The sequence below is a fragment of the Heterodontus francisci genome, chromosome 7 (genome assembly GCF_036365525.1).
Source record: "Heterodontus francisci isolate sHetFra1 chromosome 7, sHetFra1.hap1, whole genome shotgun sequence".
In the NCBI taxonomy this organism is placed as follows: Eukaryota; Metazoa; Chordata; class Chondrichthyes; order Heterodontiformes; family Heterodontidae; genus Heterodontus; species Heterodontus francisci.
In genome coordinates, this window is record NC_090377.1 from 120,464,507 (window position 1) to 120,485,720 (window position 21,214).

The following is a 21,214-nucleotide window of genomic DNA, read 5'->3' on the forward strand; positions in this document are numbered from 1 at the left end:
GCGCTCTCTGTCTCTCACTCCCACTCTCTGTCCCTCCTTCTGTCTGTTCCTTTCTTGCCATCTCTGTCTCTGTCCCTCTCTCTCTGACAGTTGCGGGGAGCTGGAGCGGTCAGCAGTGCAGCTTTGTGGTTGGTCAGTATTTTTAAAAATCCCGCTGCCAGTCGGTGCTGACATCGGGAACAGCGGTTTCTGAGCTTTGGGCAGTTTCGGGATTTTCTGCTGAGCTTTTTAAAAAAAAGAAGTCGGAACCCACCGGAAAACCCAGAATCTGTCCCAAGTTGGGAAACTGCTGTTCCCGATATCAGCTGTGAAACTGACAGCACAATGTTTTTAAAAAGTGGGTCTGAAAGAAGAAGACAATGGAAAACTTCTCATCTCTGAAATGCATCCATGGGCCAGATGGAAACCTTTAGCGGGCTGGATCCTGGCCCATGGACCGTATGTTGGACAACCCTGGTCTATAATCTCTGACTATTGATGCTTCACCATTGTGGGGACATATTGTGCTTATAATATTCAAATAATATCTATTTTAAAAGGGCACAAGCTCGGGTCTGGGCACACGTCAGACATTTGACACACTTGTTTCTTGATTTCAGTTTCCTTGGATTCTTAGCGATTACACCTCAGAGGAGCTGGATTTAAACAACCCTGAAGTCTTCAGGGACCTCTCCAAACCTATTGGAGTTGCCAATGAAAAGAATGCCAAAGCTGTCCGGGAAAAGTGAGTGCTTCTTGACTAAGCTAGTTACTTGTTTTCTGCCTTTTTTTTGTTTGAACTTCCCAACTGCCAAGAAGGCGCCTGCAGAACTCTGTCGGATGTTCTTGCTGATACTGATCTACACGCAGGAACTGCAAAGATTAATTTTTCACTTAGGCTGCGTTATGTTCTGTTTAAAAAGAGATGAAAGACAGTTTTTTAATAATGTACTGATAGGTAATCATTCGTTAAAGTATGCTGTCTTCTCTTTCCACTGTGCCTGGATCCCACAGTAGTGGGACTCCCACGGGTTTTTATTAGGCATGGTGCACTGCTCTCTTGTGATGAGATTGTCTTATGTCATCTCAACCATGTCAGCTTGGGTTCAGTGGTCAAGCTCTTGCCTGAGTCTGAAGGTGATCCTACTCCAGAGACCTCAGCACAAAATGCAAGCTGATGCTTTGATGCAGTACTGAGGGTGTGCTGCGCTGTTTGCCACCTTTTGAATATGACATTAAACCAAGGTCCCATCTGTCCCCTCAAGTGGACATAAAAGATCCCATAACACTATTCAAAAAGAGCAGGGGAGCTCTCTCTGATGTACTGGCCAACATTTATCCCTCAACCAACATTTTTAAAGCAGATTATCTGGCCATAATCACATTGCTGTTTGTGGGTGCTTGCTGTGAGCAAATTGGCTGCTATGTTTTCTACGTTACAGCTGTGGCTCTAACTTACCTTGAGTTTAATGAAGATATCTATGAACATTAATTAAAATTTCAGAATATGGTGCTCTTGATTCAATGGTATTTACCTGCGTTCAATGACCAACTGTCTTTTGTTTAACTTCCAGGTGAAGCAGCAATTTACTTGTACATCTTTCAATTTAGTATACCATATTCACTGCTCACAATGTGGTCACCTCTACATTGGGGAAACCAAATGCAGGTTGGATGACTGCGTTGCGGAACACCTCCACTCTGTCCGCAGGCATGACCCCAAGCTTCCGGTTGCTTGCCATTTCAATTCACCCTGCTCTCATGCCCACATTTCTGTCCTTGGCCTGCTGCAGTGTTCCAGTGAACGTCAACGCAAGCTCAAGGAACAGTACCTCATTTTCCACTCTACGACCTTCAGAACTTAGCATTGAGTTCAATAATTTCAGAGCATGACTGGCTTTTTTAATTTTGTTTTTTTAAACCATGTGCTTGTCTTAAACTTGTTTTTCATGTTTGTGCTTTTGGACTGAGCTGCTCATTATTCTGCCATTAACACATCCTCTGGGCTAATGATTTGTCTTGTACTACAATCTTTGCACTCCCTTTGCCTTTGTTCCAATGATATCTTTGTCATTTAATCTCTCCTGCTCTCTGCCCGATCACCCACCTTCCCTTTTTTTCTTCTCACCTCCCTCCACTTGCTCAAAGCCTATTACATTTCTAACTTTTGCCAGTTCTGGTGAAAGGTCACAGATCTGAAATGTTAACTCTGTTTCTCTCTCCACAGATGCTGCCAGACCTGCTGAGTATTTCCAGCCCTTTGTTTCTATTTCAGATTTCCAGCATCTAGAGTATTTTGCTTTTATTTTTGTTTAACTATGTCTCTCGGTACCAGTCTAGTCTAGTCTGATGCTGGTGTTTGCCAGAATAACATTTTTACACTGTTGTACCCACGCACTTTATGACCGAAGTCAACTAGACACATTGAGACAAGGCCTTTTGAAAAGGAGAGAATTGTTCTTTGGTCTCATTTCATAAGCATTTAACTCAGCAGTCTGTTTTCTTTGGGCTCCCACAAGACATTGATCTCTCTCTTTACTGTTGTGTTGCAGGTTTGATAATTTTGAGGACCCAACTGGGACAATTGACAAATTTCACTACGGAACTCACTACTCCAATGCAGCTGGTGTCATGCACTACATGATACGGGTTGAACCCTTCACTACTTTGCACATCCAGTTACAAAGTGGCAGGTGAAGCTCTTCAAAATATCTCAACTACTTGATTACGTTAAGAAATTAACAGCATTGTGGGAACTCCTTCATCACACAATCAGCAATTGTTAAAGAAGGCAACTCACCACCAACTTCTCGGGGGCAACAGAGGATTGGCAATAAATAGCCAGGCAATAAATGCTGGCCTGGCTAGTGGAACCCTTACGCCAAGAATGGCTGGGATGATTAGAGTTGGTGGAGAAGGAGGTGTTTGAAATAGCTTTTAAGAAGGGAGATGTCCCAGAAAGAAGGGTTCCTTTGACTTCAGCGGTGGTCTCTATTATCTTGGGATGCATAATAGTGCACCATTTAACAAAAGCACATTTGGGAAAGAAGTAGTTTTAATGATTTAAGAAACTTAAGTCGAGCTGATTGTTAGCTTGTTGTCTGGAGATTTATTAGTGACTGCACGCTCGGTATTGATGTATTTTGGGTTTACGCTCCTATGGCATGGTATATAGCTGTGGTCTTCTGGAGAGCTAGCTGGACGACGAGAGGTATGAACATGAGGAAATGTGCTTGAACTGATTTGGATCAGCTATTTTTCATTTTGTAGAGTCGATCCCAGAAGGCTTCTTGCACAGTAGGTTTGGTTCAAAATACCAATTCTGTCTTTTTCACACAAGCACGTTGTTTAGGCCTGCATTAATATTCCTGCAAAATTGTGTAAATAAATACTTCTTGAAGTCCACCTAGAAATTTTGCCTTCACTGAGCATGGACCTAATCAAGTGAAACAATGAGTGCAAATTTTATGTTTGATATTAGAAGAAGCTGCAATGTTTAGACAATGTGCCTAAATTCCAATACTATGGTTACATAAGAGACTAAACTGTTCCAGCTGGCCTCCCAACTTCTACCCTCCACAAACTTCAATTCATCCAAAACTCTCCTGCATGTGTCCTAACTTGTATCTGGTCTTGTTCACCCATCACGCCTGTGCTTGCTGACCTACGTGGACTCCGACATGGCAAAGCTTTGAATTTAAAATGCTCATTCTCATGTTCAAATCCCTCCATGGCCCCTCTCCACCCTATCTCTATAATCTCCTCCATCCCTGTAGCCCTCAGAGCTCTTCAGTCCTCTAATTCTGACCTCTGTATTTTTCTTTCACCTCATCTTTGGCAGCCATGCTTTCAGGTATCTAGGCCTTAAGGTCTCGAATTCCCTCTATAAACCTCTCCAACTCTCTACCTTTCTCCTCCTTTAAGACGCTCCTGAATTTACTCCAGTGACCTGTCCTAATATCTCATTATCTGGCTCTGTGTCAAAATATGTCTGATAACACTCCTGCGAAGTACTTGGGATGTTTTAGTACAAGGTGATATGCTGATTAGAGCAACATTTGCTTTTTTTATATCTGAAGATAACAGCACTCTGAACCTAATTGTGGCTGTAGTATTTTCATTAAGCTGTAGTTCTGCTCCTGGGCACTGGCGATGTTAGGACAACAGGGGAAGAAAATTGACAGCAATTCTCTGATCAGGCAGATTCTACTTGCTGGAAACAGACTGGAAAATGCTATAAATCCACATTCAAAACTTCAACCTGCCTTTCCCCTCATGGTGGGGGAAAGCATTGAAAATGATGTAAATAGCCAATCGGTCAGTCGGACAAAGGGTTGCACCCAAAATGTTAAATTGTCTTTTCTCCTTACAGTGATTGATTGCTTTATTTATTCCTAGTATACCGTGTTGTCATTTGATTTTCCAACAGTTATAATTCTTTTTGCATGTGGCTGTTGAGGGATAACAATGGGAATGTCAGCGGTTGGCCATCTGCCTTCTTGGCTGTTGTCCATGTTGTGTGCTGCAAGTAGGGTTGACATCTCTGGTTGGACATATTCCTAGAGATATGATCACATGATTGCGAGCCTGACTGATAATCTTAAAGTGGTTGTTAGTGCAATTCTTAGCACACTCGGGATTGTTCAGAAAGTGCTGTCCAATCACAGAATCACATCTGACATTAGACATTGTATTCTGAGTTTTGCAAGTACGGTTTGGTTGAGTACGGTCAGTACTGTCCTTATTGCGAGCAGCCGAAGGGACGTTCTCACTTACACTTGCTAGAAGCTGTTCATACATGGGGACCTGACCTCTGCAGGTACAAGGAACATGTCCAGGAGTGCTGCCTTTTTTGAATTAAACAAAGCGTGTGGGACAGTAGTTCCTTGTGCATTCTCCATGGCAGTGCCTCGACCAATCAGCACGCTTTGTTGTTCCCTTTGAAATTTGGTATTCTTGCATCTGTCCTGATGAGTGCAAGATGAAAGCTTCAACAGTATGTCTCTTTTTCAGAGAAATGAATAGAAGATTATGCTGATGGGGTTCGATGAAGATGGGTTGGAGGAGGCTTGCGTGGAGCAGAAACACCATTGGGTCAAATGCCCTGTTCCTATGCTGTACATTCCATGTTATTTTATAAACTAGAAGCTTTATAATGCCCATTTATTCCTTTTTGTGCTCACTTTGTCTTCAAGGTTCGATTGTGCAGATCGTCAATTCCACTCCATTCCTGCTACGTGGCAGGCTCTCATGGAAAATCCCAATGATGTAAAAGAACTCATTCCTGAATTCTTCTATTTTCCAGAATTTTTAGAAAATCAGAACCGTAAGTATTCCAGCTGAACTGATAAAGGAACAGAGTTCTGTTTCAACTGCCATTTCTGATTTCCTTATTTGGAGAGGTTTATCAGACACTGACTAGCTTCTTATGCGATGTGTATTTGATTCAAAAGGAGAATAATTCCTGCTTCACCCAGTAAGCTCTAAATAGAGTTTAGTCCTATAACATTTTTTTCAAAGATATTTACTTTAAAGCTTTTTTGATGCATTGTTGGAGTACACTGATCCTTTGAAATACTTCTTTGTAATGTAATTTCTCATTAGCACACTTGTCCATCTCCCAAAGGTAGAATCTTAGTTTATTTGAGGTGTCTTGTGAACAGGCACCAAAAGCTTGGACTAATGCATATATTTCTCAACTATTAAAAGAGTTCAATCTGGGGCGTTTACAAATTTCCAAGGAACGGGTTAATGACGTGATACTTCCAAGATGGGCTACATCACCTGAGGACTTCATCTACAAGCACAGGAAAGCCCTGGTGAGGGTTGCATCACAATCTTCATTTTGTTTCATGGAAAATATATACAGAATTCAAATTTTTAATTCTTTACTTGCCCCATTTCCCCCATCCAATATTACCTAATCATACCCCATTGTTAATGGATATGTTTTAAACAGGCAGCCATTTAGATTGTCCAAAATCAGTATCCATTTACATTGACATTAGTTTCAAAGTTGCCATTTATAACATTGTACATGCTCCACTTACTTTGTGCAGCAACAGCTCTGCTTACTCACTAGCTTGCACCTCATTTAGATGCACTGAATGCAAGAACAAACATAGGGAAATAATAAATGCAAATAGAAAATACTCAACAGATCAGGCAGCATCTGTGGAGGGAGAAACAATGTTAAGGGGCTGGATTTTATGCCAGGCGAATGGGAGCTGGCAACCAACGTAAAAGTCGGTGGCAAACCCGCTTACGCCCAGCCCGGGGATCAGTCCCACATTTTACGGGTCCCCAGGCTTTAGCTTGAGTGAGGACGTCCCACCTCATTGAGCTGCCGACCAATCATCGTGCCGGCAGCTCTTAGTCCCAGCAGCGCCACTGGGAACGGTGGCCACTGCTGAGGACATGGAGCCAGGAGTGCAGGTAAGTTATGGTTGCCTCGCTGGGGGTATCGATCGCGCCCCGGCAAGGCAAGGGTGGTCGTTTGAGGGGAAGTGGGTGTCTTGGGTCCTGGGGGTTGATTGGGGAAGTGGGGCAGGCCCTCAATTGGGCACCCTGTGCCCGATTGTCAGGATCCCCCCCCCCCCTCCCCCGCCCCAGGTGCATTGAGAGGCCACCAAGTATCGGAGGGCAATCTTTCACGTCTCCCGGACGCCACTTGCCATGGGTAAAATACCCGTGGAGGCGGGCGAAGGCCATTAAGTGGCCACTTGAGGGCATTGATTGGCCTGGGGCAGGTGGCCCATTTCTCACGCCCCTCCCGGCCCAATTAAAGCTGGGCGGAGGCGGGAGCGAGCTGGAAAGGTCTCCTGGAGCCCCCTGCTCATTTTTGTACGCCACTCCTTAGCCATCATCCGACTCACTGGAGTGGCGTAATGTTCCGGCCAAGGTTTCTGGCTGCTGAAAGGTCATTGACTTGAAACATTAACTTTTTCTCTTGCCACAGATGCTGCCAGTCCTGCTTAGTATTCCATCATTTTCAGTTTTTTTTCAAATTTCCTGCATCTGCTGTATTTTGCTTTGGTAAATCTACCCCTCATTTTAATGTCAATTGCCTTTTGTGTACTTAAGCCTTTTCTAAATCCCTCTCAAGTGATGTGGGGTTGTAGTTTGTACTAAGCACTGACTGCAGTTTAAATAAAGCTGCAGGTTATTTGGAGCTGGAAACAACTGGGCAACAGTTGCTAGACATAAGGAGCATTCTTGTTATGTATTTGATTTCTGTAATAACGACCACGTTATACCGGCCATCGGATATAGCCAATAAATAATGTCCATACAAATGCACCTGCTATAAGCGGTGACAAATTTATTTAAAAATTCCATTAATTTTCTCATTTATCCCAGTCTCCCAATCACATGGCTTCAATAAAGGAATTGACTAAAATGCTGTAAAGAGAATCGGTAGAGTTCTTTGTTTTTAAAAGTTGTATCATTCCTTCAGGAGTCTGAGTTCGTGTCTGCTCATCTTCACGAGTGGATCGATCTGATATTTGGATATAAGCAAAGAGGACCAGATGCAGCCGAGGCACTAAATGTTTTCTATTACTGTACTTATGAAGGTAAATTACAATGGCCTTGGAGATGTTTATATTTTGAAATCTCCAGCTACAACCAAGGAAACATGTTAGCAAACTGCTTTTCTAACCCAAATGGATATTGTCAAAATAGAAAAGGACTTGAAGCAGTACTTTGAATGGGATGTTATGCTTATTTCAATCATGAGTTAAAATGGTCACCATCCTAACCATCCTGATATCTCTTATCAAACATTCTGGTGTCTGTTATGAATACCAGTTAACCCAGGAGAGTTAGTGTTTTGGAACATGTCCATCTCACTGATAGAAAAGACCAGCTACAAGTTTTGTAGAGAAAGTTTACATATTTCACAAGAGACATATGACAGCATTGAGCTCAGATGGCCCCCATCCCAACGTTTTTCTAATTCTTTTTTGAATGCAAGAACTCTTGCTGAGGCACAGTTTGAACAATGTTGGCAGCCTTCTGGTCCACTGTTTAAATAGCCTTTCTTCATGGCAGAGTCTGGATGGTGGGTGCTGGCAGGTTATATGATTGCAGAGCATCAAAGTTGAGTCTTAATTCCAGTCTACTTGACCTTGGTTAACAACATCGCTGCCAAATGCCCTTTGCTGGAAATGAAGAGCTGGAACTCCTTGTCTTTATTACACCGTTACATTTTCAGACTTCTGTAATTGCTGTGCTTCCCCCATTTCTTAACACAGTTTTATCAATTATGAAGATTAGGCTTTGACTCACAACAAAGGCCAGATTCAGCAAAGCATTATTAATTCCTATTGTGTTATGTGGAAATATTCGTTCAGTATTATCCTTTGGTGATCTGTGGTTTTCTCTGCCTTTTCCAGTATTCTGTATCCTTTTTGCATTGATCTAGTGTTGGTAAGCACTGAGTTGCAGACCATTTTGACCTTCAAAAACTTGCGCTGCAAGTAAAATGGAGCCTGCCGTGCAGCTTAGTTGGGCAGTGGTAGTCTGCCTGACTGAGTCTGATAATTACACAATGTTGAGCACCATTCGTGACTCCTCAGACACGGAAGCAGCCCGTGTCCAGATGCAGCAAGACCTGGACAGCATCCAGACCTGGGCTGATAAGTGGCAAGTAACATTCGCGCCACACAAGTGCCAGGCAATGACCATCTCCAACCAGAAAGAATCTAACCATCTCCCCTTGATGTTCCATGGTATTACCATCACTGAATCTCCCACGATCAACATCCTGGGGGTTACCATTGACCAGAAACTTAACTGGACCACAGGAATGTGATGGAATACTCTCCACTTGCCTGGATGGGTGCAGTTCCAACAACACTCAAAAAGCTCAACACCATCCAGGACAAAACAGCCCATTTGATTGGCACCCCATCCACCACCTTCAACATTCACTCCCTCCAACATCGCACACACTGCAGCAACTCTCCAAACCTGTGACCTCTACCACCTAGAAGGGCAAGGGCAGCAGATGCGTAGGAACACCAACACCTGCATGTTCCCCTCCAAGCCACACACCATCCTGACTTGGAACTATATCGTCGTTCCTGCACTGTTGCTGGGTCAAAATTCTGAAACTCCCTTCCTAACAGCACTGTTGGTGTACCGACATCCCAAAGATTGCAGCGGTTCAAGAAGGCAGCTCACCACCAGCTTCTCAAGGGCAATTAGGGATGGGCAATAAATGCTGGCCTCGCCAGCAACGTCCACATCTCATGAATGAGTTTTAAAAAAAAAAAGTCTGTCCATGAAAAGTTCACATTGTTTCCTCAGGGTGGTGAAGTGGTGTTGGCACGCTGTACTAAACTTTATTTTCTAAAAAGGTACATTTTAGAACCATACAGCACAGAAGAAAGCCATTCTGCCCATCATGTCCGTTCCTGCTTGCTGAAAGAGCTATCCAGTTATTCTAGCTTCCATGCTCTTTCCTCAAAGGCCTGCAAATGTTTCCTTTTTGAAGTAGAGATCCAGTTCCCTTTTAAAAGTTATTTTTGAATATGTCTCCATCACTCTTTTAGGCAGCGCATTCCAGATCATCATAACTCACCGAGTAAAGAAAAACCTGCTCCTCTTCCCCCTGGCTTTTTTGCCAATTATCCCAAATCTGTGTCCTCTGGTTACTGACCCTCCTGTTAATGGAAACAGTTTTTCCCAATCTTTGCCATTAAAACCCCTCATTATTTTGAACACATCTATTAAATCACCCCTTAACCTTCTCTGCTGTAAGGAGAACAATCCTGGCTTCTCTAGTCTTCTGAGAAATATTACTGCTTTCCTTTCAAAAGTTGGGTTCAGTTTGAATTTATTGCTGAAGGAATATAATTGTTAGATGTTCTGGCTGTGCTCTTTGTGTTGTAATTTTTTAGGGCAGGTTGTTTCTTCTTGTGAGAATATGATGTGTGCAATAAAGCACAATAAATTAAATAGACCTGTGTTTTATAATCCTATGTTACAGGAGCTGTTGACCTGGATGCAATAGCAGATGAGAAAGAGCGAAAAGCACTGGAAGGAATGATCAGTAATTTTGGGCAGACGCCCTGTCAGCTCCTCAAGGTACTGCTTTAACTGCACCACAATGTTACAACATCAATTTGCATTATTATGACATTTTTAACATGTGAAGTGTCTTGGGACATTTGCCTGTGTAATCAGTCAAAAATTTACACTGAGCCAAAGAAGCAGATATTAAGAGGGGTGACCAAAAGCTTGGTTATAGAGGTAGATTTTAAGGAGGGTCTTAAAGGAGGAGGGAGAAGCAGAGAAATTTAGGGAGGTTATTCAGGAGCTGATGGGCCTATGCGGCTGAAGGCACAGCTGCCGATGGAAATCAGGGATGCACAAGAGGCTAGTGTTTGACAAACGCTGAGTTCTTGGAGAATTATGGGACTGGAGGTGGTTACAGAGATAGGGGAAGGCAAGGCCATGGAGAGATTAGAACACAAGTATGAGAATTTTAAAATCAAGAAGTCATTGGAGGTCAGAGAGCACAGGAGTGATGGGTGAACGGGGCTTTGTGCAGGTTAGGATATGGGGCAGCAGAGTTTTGGATGAGCTCAACTTTATGGAGAGTGGAAGATGGGAGACTGTCCAGGAGTACATTGGAATAGTCAAGTCTAGAGGTAACTACGAAAATATTAAAAGAAGCTTTTTCCCAGAGTTGGGGATTCAATTACTAGGGGTCACGAGTTCAAAGTGAGAGGGGAAAGGTTTAGGGGGGATATGCGTGGAAAGTTCTTTACGCAGAGGGTGGTGGGTGCCTGGAACACATTGCCAGCGGAGGTGGTAGACGCGGGCACAATAGCGTCTTTTAAGATGTATCTAGACAGATACATGAATGGGCAGGAAGCAAAGAGGTACAGACCCTTAGAAAATAGGCGACAGGTTTAGATAGAGGATCTGGATCGGCGCAGGCTTGGAGGGCCGAAGGGCCTGTTCCTGTGCTGTAATTTTCTTTGTTCTTTGTAACAAATGCATGGCGAAGGGTTTCAGCAGCACATTGGCTGAGGTAGGGGTGTAGACCGGCAATATTAGAGGTGAAAGTAGGCGGTCTTTCTGATGGAGTGTGTATAGTATCGGAAGCAGAACTCGGGTTAAATAGGATGCAGAGGTTGCAACTAGTCTGGTTCAGCCTGAGAGGGTGGCCAGGGAGGGGGATGGCATTACTAGTGAGGGAATGGAGTTTGTTGTGTGGATCAAAGGCAATGGCTTCCATCTTTCTAATGTTTAATTGGAGGAAATTGTGGCTCATCCAGGACTGGATGTCGAACAAGCAGTCTGATGACACACAGACAGTGGAGGGTCAAGAGGTAGGTTTTAGTGAGGTAGAGTTGGGTGTCATCAGTGTACATATGGAACCTGAAGCATGTCGTGGAGGCAGCATGTAGATGAAGAACAGGAGGGGGACCAATGATAGATCGCTTCTTTGGAAAAAAGATAGGGTTCTTTATAGCAAGTTTTGATCGGAGGCCATAACCACATTTTCTGTTATGCCTCCAGTTCACTTTCTTCCTCATTATTCTTTGTAAATCTTACTGTCTTCCTATCACTGCATATAAAAGATCACAAGATAGCAGTCTTGTCTTTTAGATGCTGTAATAAGGATGAATGGTTTGTTTTAAGCAAGGGAAAGATCAAATGGATATCTATATCCAACAAAGTATTTTCGGAATCCATCTACAAATGGTCTTTATTTTTAATACAGTTTTTAAACTCAGGAGATAGAGTTTCCATGGATTTTTCATGCACCATGTACATTGATTCCCTAGCCAGCGGAAAAGCCCCTGGGAAGGACAGCATTACCCCTGAAATAATCAAGAGTGCCAAGCCTGCTATACTCTCAGCACTACATGAACTGCTATGCCTGTGCTGGGACGAGGGAGCAGTACCCCAGGACATGCGCGATGCCAACATCATCACCCTCTATAAAAACAAAGGTGACCGCGGTGACTGCAACAACTACCGTGGAATCTCCCTGCTCAGCATAGTGGGGAAAGTCTTTGCTCGAGTCGCTCTGAACAGGCTCCAGAAGCTGGCCGAGCGCGTCTACCCTGAGGCACAGTGTGGCTTTCGTGCAGAGAGATCGACTATTGACATGCTGTTCTCCCTTCGTCAGATACAGGAGAAATGCCGTGAACAACAGATGCCCCTCTACATTGCTTTCATTGATCTCACCAAAGCCTTTGACCTCGTCAGCAGACGTGGTCTCTTCAGACTACTAGAAAAGATCGGATGTCCACCAAAGCTACTAAGTATCATCACCTCATTCCATGACAATATGAAAGGCACAATTCAACATGGTGGCTCCTCATCAGAGCCCTTTCCTATCCTGAGTGGTGTGAAACAGGGCTGTGTTCTCGCACCCACACTTTTTGGGATTTTCTTCTCCCTGCTGCTTTCACATGCGTTCAAATCCTCTGAAGAAGGAAGTTTCCTCCACACAAGATCAGGGGGCAGGTTGTTCAACCTTGCCCGTCTAAGAGCGAAGTCCAAAGTACGGAAAGTCCTCATCAGAGAACTCCTCTTTGCTGACGATGCTGCTTTAACATCTCACACTGAAGAATGCCTGCAGAGTCTCATCGACAGGTTTGCGTCTGCCTGCAATGAATTTGGCCTAACCATCAGCCTCAAGAAAACGAACATCATGGGGCAGGATGTCAGAAATGCTCCATCCATCAATATTGGCGACCACGCTCTGGAAGTGGTTCAAGAGTTCACCTACCTAGGCTCAACTATCACCAGTAACCTGTCTCTAGATGCAGAAATCAACAAGCGCATGGGTAAGGCTTCCACTGCTATGTCCAGACTGGCCAAGAGAGTGTGGGAAAATGGCGCACTGACACGGAACACAAAAGTCCGAGTGTATCAGGCCTGTGTCCTCAGTACCTTGCTCTACGGCAGCGAGGCCTGGACAACGTATGCCAGCCAAGAGCGACGTCTCAATTCATTCCATCTTCGCTGCCTTCGGAGAATACTTGGCATCAGGTGGCAGGACTATATCTCCAACACAGAAGTCCTTGAAGCGGCCAACACCCCCAGCTTATACACACTACTGAGTCAGCGGCGCTTGAGATGGCTTGGCCATGTGAGCCGCATGGAAGATGGCAGGATCCCCAAAGACACATTGTACAGCGAGCTCGCCACTGGTATCAGACCCACCGGCCGTCCATGTCTCCGTTATAAAGACGTCTGCAAACGCGACATGAAATTGTGTGACATTGATCACAAGTCGTGGGAGTCAGTTGCCAGCATTCGCCAGAGCTGGCGGGCAGCCATAAAGACAGGGCTAAATTGTGGCGAGTCGAAGAGACTTAGTAGTTGGCAGGAAAAAAGACAGAGGCGCAAGGGGAGAGCCAACTGTGCAACAGCCCCAACAAACAAATTTCTCTGCAGCACCTGTGGAAGAGCCTGTCACTCCAGAATTGGCCTTTATAGCCACTCCAGGCGCTGCTTCACAAACCACTGACCACCTCCAGGCGCGTATCCATTGTCTCTCGAGATAAGGAGGCCCAAAAGAGAAGAGATGTACATGTTTCAGAAACTAAAATAAAACTGTAATGTTAGTTGAAATAAGAGCAATCTGGGGCAGCCATCGCACTGTAAAATAGCCACCATGTTACAATTGATGTTAGGTTGGCAACAAGAAAAAGAATTGCTGCATCAGAGTTCAGAAACTGTTGGTGCTAGCATCTGTTTATGAACTGTTGTCCTTGTGATCCAAATATAACTGAAGACTTCCTTCAAATTAAAGAGCTGAGGAAAATAGTTAGAATGAGTTGAGGTCCTTTTTAGTGATAAAGCTTTAGGAGCTAGTGATTTGGTTAGTGAAGCTTAAAAGTAGGCATGTGTTATTCCATGATAATGCTCACAGGACCACCTTTATGGACCGTTGCATCAAGATTTTCTATAATTTGGATATATCACTTGTAGAGGTTGAAATTCTCTGTGAATTGGAGATTACCCACCATAGATAAGAACCTGGAAACTGTACCCTGTCATACTTGGCCCATTTATGTAAAATGCTTCTGTTCAGTTAGGTCGGTTAACCATTATCTGTCTTTCTTTCTGCCATACATTAGGAGCCACATCCATCCCGTTTGTCTGCTGATGAAGCTTTGAAGCGACAGGCTAAGATGGACAACTGCCCACTGAATATCTTCCAACACCTGACTGAGCTTAAGTCCTTCTTTGTGGAGGTAAAAGTTGGAAGATATACCACTTGTCTAGTGGTGATATCTGTATAGTTTATTTTGATAGGTTTGTTTTTGTCTTTGAGCTTTGATTTGGTTAGTGAAGCATAAAAGTAGGCATGTGTTATTCCATGATAACGCTCACAGGACCACTTTAATGGACCGTTGCATCAAGATTTTCTATAATTTGGATATATCACTTGTGGAGGTTGAAATTCTCTGTGAATTGGAGATTACCCACCATAGATAAGAACCTGGAAACCGTACCCTGTCATATTTAGCCCATTTATGTAAAATGCTTCTGTCGCTTCTACCGAGACATCTGTCAGTGAATCATACCTGACAGAGGAACTTGGTATGAATGCATTACGAGTTTGTAAAATAATAAAGGACATAATTCGGGCTATAATTTTTGAGCTCCCCCAGTATTATTTGTCTCTCTGCATTTTTAAAAAAAATGTCCTGAGAGTAATCACTCGTTAATTAATTCTCAGTGTGAAAACAGTGGGTTTAATGGATTCTGACTGCCTTTTGTTTTTCTGTAGGGAATCAGTGATAACATTCCTATAGTGAAAGCAGTGGTGCCCAAAAACCAGGCTCGGTCCTTCATATCTCAGGGAAGCCCTGATACCCTGGTAAGTCCGTCACCACGTTCCTCAGGAGCACAATCTCACAATTAAGAGCTGGACCTGAATAGCATTCTAGAAACGTTTTAGACGCAAGAAAACCCAGTGTGTTCTCATCATGGGGTGGGGGGAGGAAACCACAAAGCTGACACATAGCCTTCAGTGGACTGAGTTGTGAGGGAAGTCTGGGGAATCTTGGACTCTTTGGGTACTCATTGAGCACAATCACGAGATTGTGATCAGTATAGAGAAAGAAAATCCAGGACACTACTTAAACTAAACTGTCGTGAGGCAAGGGGTTCAAACTGGCAGACACATTTAGGACAAGAACTCTTTGCACAGTGATCCAAGTAGGGTAGGGGAAGTGTAATGGAATTAATAAAGAAACAGTTGATTGCTACGATGGGATTGTAGGTTCTTTCTAGATCTATAATAAGCCAAATGGCTTCCCTTACCTGTCATATTTGTGGTAAATATAAAACAGCTCTCCAGATCGCACCTCAATTTTATTTTTGTTTGAAAGTCTTGAAATGTTGCAAGTAGTAATGAATATCTAAAGGAGTCTGTGCTCAAACAACAACTTTCATTTATATAACATCTTTGACATAGTAAAACATCCCAAGGTACTTTAAAGGAACGTTATCAAAGTATGATACTGAAGCATGTAAGGAAGTATTAGGACAGGTGACCAAAAACTTTGTCAAAGAGGTAGATTTTAAGGAGCATCTTAAGAGAGGAGAGAGAGTTAGAAAGGCGGGGAGGTTTAGAGAGGAAATTCAAGAGCTCGGAGCCTAGGCAGCTGAAGACACAGTTGCCATTGGTGGGGTAATGAAAATCGGGGACGCACAAAGCTGGAATATTCTTCTCTGGGGTCCAAAGCTGAACTGGGAGGAGAAAGTACCTTTCAATTCCCTTCACTCTCCTTGTTCCACCCTTCAGTGCTACTTGCACTTCACCACCTGCTGCTACCAATGTTAGTGGGAACTCTGGAGCAAGTTTTGAGCGATCTGGCATGTCTTATCTCAAGAGTTCCTGCCCCCACATCGGTGTTAGATCGCTGCAGCAACTGGAGGTAAGAGTGGTTCTGAGAGGAAGAAGAGTAGGTCACTGGCGGGTGTCAGGATAAATTAAACCATAAGGATTGCTGAGCTGAATTGAGGGGTGGGGGGGGCGGGGTGGGGAAGAGGGTGAAGAGTACCACCTGAATTGATAGAAGATGGTTAAGGGTGCACTGGGAGGTGGGAGAGAGAGATGTGTGCCTCCAAGTGTCTGGAGTTGGAACAACTGTGACAGTCATAAAAAGCCAAACATGCTGACTGACTTTGGCTTTACAAAGTGTCAGGGAAAGCACAGTAACTAACCTGAGGTGTTAATTGGATGAATTGCCCACAAATTTCACCTTGTGTGACCAGCCTTGTGTGGCAGGCTTATGTGCCATAGAAAAGTGGTGTAGTGGTAATGTTACTGGACTAGTAATCCAGAGGCCCTGACTTGCTATGGGGACATGAGTTCAAATCCCACCAGGGCAGCTGGTGGAATCTAAATTCAATTAATTAATACATTTGGAATTAAAAGCTAGTCTCGGTAATGGTGACCATGAAACTACTGGGTTGTCGTAAAAACCCATCTGGTTCACTAATGTCCTAAGCTGTTCAGTTGTACCAAACCATGACAAAAAAGTCGAATAAGAATAAAACCAGACGGACCACCTGGCATCGACTTAGGCACCAGAAATGACAATGGCACACCCTGCCCAGTCGACCCTGCAGAGTCCTCCTCGCGAACATCTGGGGACGTGCCAAAATTGGGAGCCAACAGCCTGATAAGTCATACTCACGGAATCTTACCTTACTTCCAATATCCCAGACTCCACCATCACCATCCTTGGGTATATCCTGTCCCACCAGCAAGCCAGACCCACCAGAGGTGGCTGCACAGTGGTATTATACAGTGGGGAGAGAGTTGCCCTGGGAGTTCTCAACATTGACTCTGGACCCTATGAAGTCTCATGGCATCAGGTCAAACATGGGCAAGGAAACCTCCAGCTGATTACCACCTACTGCCCTCCCTCAGCTGGTGAAGCAGTGCTCCTATGTTGAACACCACTTGGAAGAGGCACTGAGGTAGCAAGGACACAGAATGTACTCTGGGTGGGGGACTTCGATGCTCATCACCAAGAGTGGCTCAGTAACGCCACTATTGATCAAGCTGACTGAGTCCTAAAGGGCGTCATTTACCGGACTGAGCCAGTGGCAGGCGGTGAGGGAACCAGGAAGAGAGAGAAACCTGCTTGACCTTGCCCTCACCAATCTTCCTGTCACAGATGCATCTGTCCATGGCATTACCACCTTGTGAAAACGAAGACCCGACTTCACACTGATGATACCTTCCATTGTGTTGTGTAGCACTACCACCATGCTAATTGGGATAGATTCAGAACAGATCTAGCATCTCAAAACTGGGCATCCATGAGGCGCTGTGGAGCATCAGCAACAGCAGAATTGTATTTAACCACAATCTGTAACCTCATGGCCCAGCACATCCCTCACTCTACCATTACCACCAAGCCAGGGGATCAAGCCTGGTTCAATGAGGAGTGCAGGAGAGCATGCCAGGAATACCCAAAAATGAGGTGCCAACCTGGTAAAGCTACAACACAGGATTACATGCATGCTAAACAGCGCAAGCAGCATGTGATAGAGCTAAGCAATCCCACAACCAACGGATCCGATCAAAGCTCTGCAATCCTGCCACATCCAGTTGTGAATGGTGGTAGACAATAAAACTACTAACCAGAGGAGGAGGTTCCACAAACATCCCCATCTTCAATAATGGTGGAGCCCAGCACATCAGTGCAAAAGACAAGACTAAAGCATTTGCAACCATCTTCAGCCAGATATGCTGAGTGGATGATCCATCTCGGCCTCCTCCTGATGTCCCCACCATCAAAGATGCCAGTCTTCAGCCAATTCGATTCACTCCATGTAATATCAAGCTACGGCTGAAAGGCACTGGATATACCAGCAAATATTGGCCTTGGTAACATCCTGGCATTAGTACTGAAGATTTGTGCTCGAGAACTGGCCGCGCTCCTAGCCAAGCTGTTCCAGTACACCTACAACACTGGCATCTACCTGACAATGTGGAAAATTGCCTAGGTATGTCCTGGCCACAAAAAGCAGGGGAAATCCAATCTGGCCAATTACTGCCCCATCAGTCTACTCCTGATCATCAGCAAGGTGATGGAAGTGCTGTTGACAGTGCTAGCAAGTGGCACTTACTCAGCAATAACTTGCTCACCGATGCTCAGTTTGGGTTCTGCCAGGGCCACTCGGCCCCAGACGTCATTACAACCTTGGTTCAAACATGGACAAAAGAGCTGAATTCAAGAGGTGAGGTTAGAGTGACTGCCCTTGACATCAAGGCAGCATTTGACCAAGTATGGCATCAAGGAGTCCTAGCAAAATTGAAGTCAGTGGGAATCAGGGAGAAAATTCTCCACTGTTTAGAGTCATACCTAGCACAAAGGAAGATGGTTGTGGTTGTTGGAGGCCAAACATCTAAGCCCCAGGACATTACTTCAGGAGTTCCTCAGGGTAGTGTCCTAGGCCCACTGCTTCATCAATGATCTTCATCATAAGGTCAGAAGTGGAGATGTTCGCTGATAGCACAGTGTTTAGTACCATTCACATTGACTCAGATATTGAAGCAGTCCATGACCACTTGCAGCAAGACCTAGACAACATTCAGGGTTGGCTGATGAGTGGCAAGTAACATTCATGCAAACGTACGAATTAGGAGCAGGAGTTGGCCATTCGGCCCCTTCGAGCCTGTCCCACCATTTAATAAGATCATGGCTGATCTGATTGTGGCTACAATTCCACGTTCCCGCCAACCCCCGATACCCTTTGACTCTCTTATTAATCAAGAGTTTATCTATCTCTGCCTTAAAAATATTTAATAACCCTGCCTGTACCGCTTTCTGGGGAAGAGAGTTCCAAAGACAACCCTCAGAGAAAGAATTTCTCCTCATCTCCGTCTTAAATGGGTGACCCCTTATTTTTAAATTATGTCCCCTAGTTCTAGTCTCTCCCAAAGGGGAAACATCCTTTTAGCATCCATCCTGTCAAGTCCCCTCAGGATCCTATATGCTTCAATAAGATCACCTCTCATTCTTCTAAACTCTGATAAACACAGACCCAACCTGTCCAGCCTTTACTCATAAGACCCCCCCTCAATCTCAGTTATCAGTCGAGTGAACCTTCTCTGAACTACTGGTAATGCATTAATATCCTTTCTTAAATAAGGGGACAAAAACAGTACTCCAGATGTGGTCTGATGCAACTGTAGCAAAACATCCCTATTTTTATATTCCATTCCCCTTGCAATAAATGACAACATTCCATTTGCCTTCCTAATCACTTGCAGTATCTGCATATCAACTTTTTGTGATTTATGTACCAGGACACCCCCTGAACCTCAGAGTTCTGCAATCTCTCTCTATTTGAATAATATGCTGCTTTACTATTCTTCCTGCCAAAGTGGATAAGTTCATTTTTTCCCACATTATATTCTATCTGACAAATTTTTGCCCACTCACTTAACCTATCTATATTCCTTTGCAGACTCCTTATGTCCCCTTCACAACTTACTTTCCTACTTATCTTTGTGTGTTCAAATTTAGCAACTATACATTTGGTCCCTTCATCCAAGGCATTCATATAAATTGTAAATAGTTGAGGCCCCAGCACTGATCCATTTGAGACTCCACTGGTTACAGCTTGCCAATCTGAAAAAGACCCATTTATCCCTACTGTCTGTCTCCTATTAGCTAAACAATCCTCTCTCCATGCTAATATGTCAGCCCCTACACCATGAGCTCTTATTTTGCTTTGTAACTTTTGATGTGGCACCTTGTCAAATGCCTTCTGGAAATTCAAGTACACACAATTTGTGCCACACAAGTGCCAGACAATGACCATCTCCAACAAAAGAGAATCTAACCATCTCCCCATGACATTCAATGGCATTACCATCACTGAATCCCCCACCATCAACATCCTGGGGGTTACCATTGACCAGGAACTTAACTGGACTAGCCATATGAATACTGTGGTTGCACGAGCAGGTCAGAATTCTGCAGCGGGTAACTCATCTCCCAATGCCCCACAGTCTGTCCACTAGCTACAAGGCACAAGTCAGGACTGTGATGGAATGCTCTCCATTTCCCTGGATGAGTGCAGTTCCAACAACACCCAAGAAGCTTGACACCATCCAGGACAAAGCAGCCCACTTGACTGGCACCCCATCCACCACCTTCAACATTCACTCCCTCCTCCACCACCGGTGAACAATGGCAGCAGTGTGTACGATATACAAGATGCAATGCAGCAACTCACCAAGCCTTCTTCAACAGCACCTTCCAAACTGCCACCTACAAGGACAAGGGTAGCAGGCGCATGGGAACACCACCACCTCCAAGTCACATGTCATCCTGACTTGGATCACTGTTCCTTCACTGTCACTGGGTCAAAATCCTGGAATTCCCTTTCTAACAGCATTGTGGGTGTAGCTGCACCATATGGACTGCAGCGGTTCAAGAAGGCAGCTCACCACCACCTTCTCGAGGGCAATTAGGGATGAGCAATAAATGGTGGCAGAGCCAGCGACGCTAACATCCCATGAAAGAATTTTTTTTTTTAATGGAAAATTGGCTCCAAGTTTAATATTAGAGCAGGGAAATGTAGCCTTTTGTTTCAATATAATATCAAAGGAATTTATATTTTATTTCTGAGAAAAACTTGTGCTGAGAGAGCTAGTTTAAACTGTCTAATCAATGGAAAAGTTCTATGTTTAAGGTGGTGTCAACCAGAAAAGAAGCTAGGTTCGTTTTGAAGCTGCAGCATGTTTTGCAGCATAAGAAGTGACCTCCTGTTTTAAATTCCATGTGTAGAGAGAAAGTGAGTGGTATATTTATTACTTGTATATATTTTAGAGGATGTTATGATACATTTTTTTATACAGTATACTGTTTTTTAACCTGTTCTATTTAAAGGAAATTTGTTGATTCATAGCTCGAGCCTTGGTCTTTTAGAGGGTGTATGTTCAGTCTGGTTTTCAAAGAGGATCATAAGACTACACAATATATTCCAGTAGCTAGTGCACAGAGTAAGAGTGATCTGAGTGTTGCTATTGTTTGTTCAGATATTGGACAGAAAAAGGTTTGCTCTGTAAAAACCCAAAAATGTCACCATGGCCTCAGAAAGTTAACTGTAATACAATTTCTGTAACTCACATGAAATGTTCATCAGCAGTGAATGACTGCAACAGCACACATGGGTGCATTATAGAGACATGCTAGCAATGCAACATACAATAGTGGTG

General features: G+C 44.0%; 1 protein-coding gene across 6 annotated transcripts in view; it reads left to right on the plus strand.

Moving 5' to 3' along the window:
- Window positions 1–21,214, plus strand: part of nbeal1 (neurobeachin-like 1) — a 282,280-nt gene that overhangs the window by 242,201 nt on the left and 18,865 nt on the right. For 4 of the 6 annotated variants that reach the window (XM_068036045.1, XM_068036049.1, XM_068036043.1 and 1 more), the window contains 8 exons: window positions 600–724; window positions 2,532–2,672; window positions 5,175–5,305; window positions 5,689–5,798; window positions 7,436–7,553; window positions 9,974–10,071; window positions 14,094–14,210; window positions 14,750–14,839. In XM_068036045.1, the coding sequence (XP_067892146.1) occupies window positions 600–724; window positions 2,532–2,672; window positions 5,175–5,305; window positions 5,689–5,798; window positions 7,436–7,553; window positions 9,974–10,071; window positions 14,094–14,210; window positions 14,750–14,839 (930 nt within the window). Of the gene's footprint in view, window positions 1–599; window positions 725–2,531; window positions 2,673–5,174; window positions 5,306–5,688; window positions 5,799–7,435; window positions 7,554–9,973; window positions 10,072–14,093; window positions 14,211–14,749; window positions 14,840–20,675; window positions 20,791–21,214 lie in introns of those variants that run through there. The other 2 variants (XM_068036047.1, XM_068036048.1) reach the window with 2 other exon arrangements.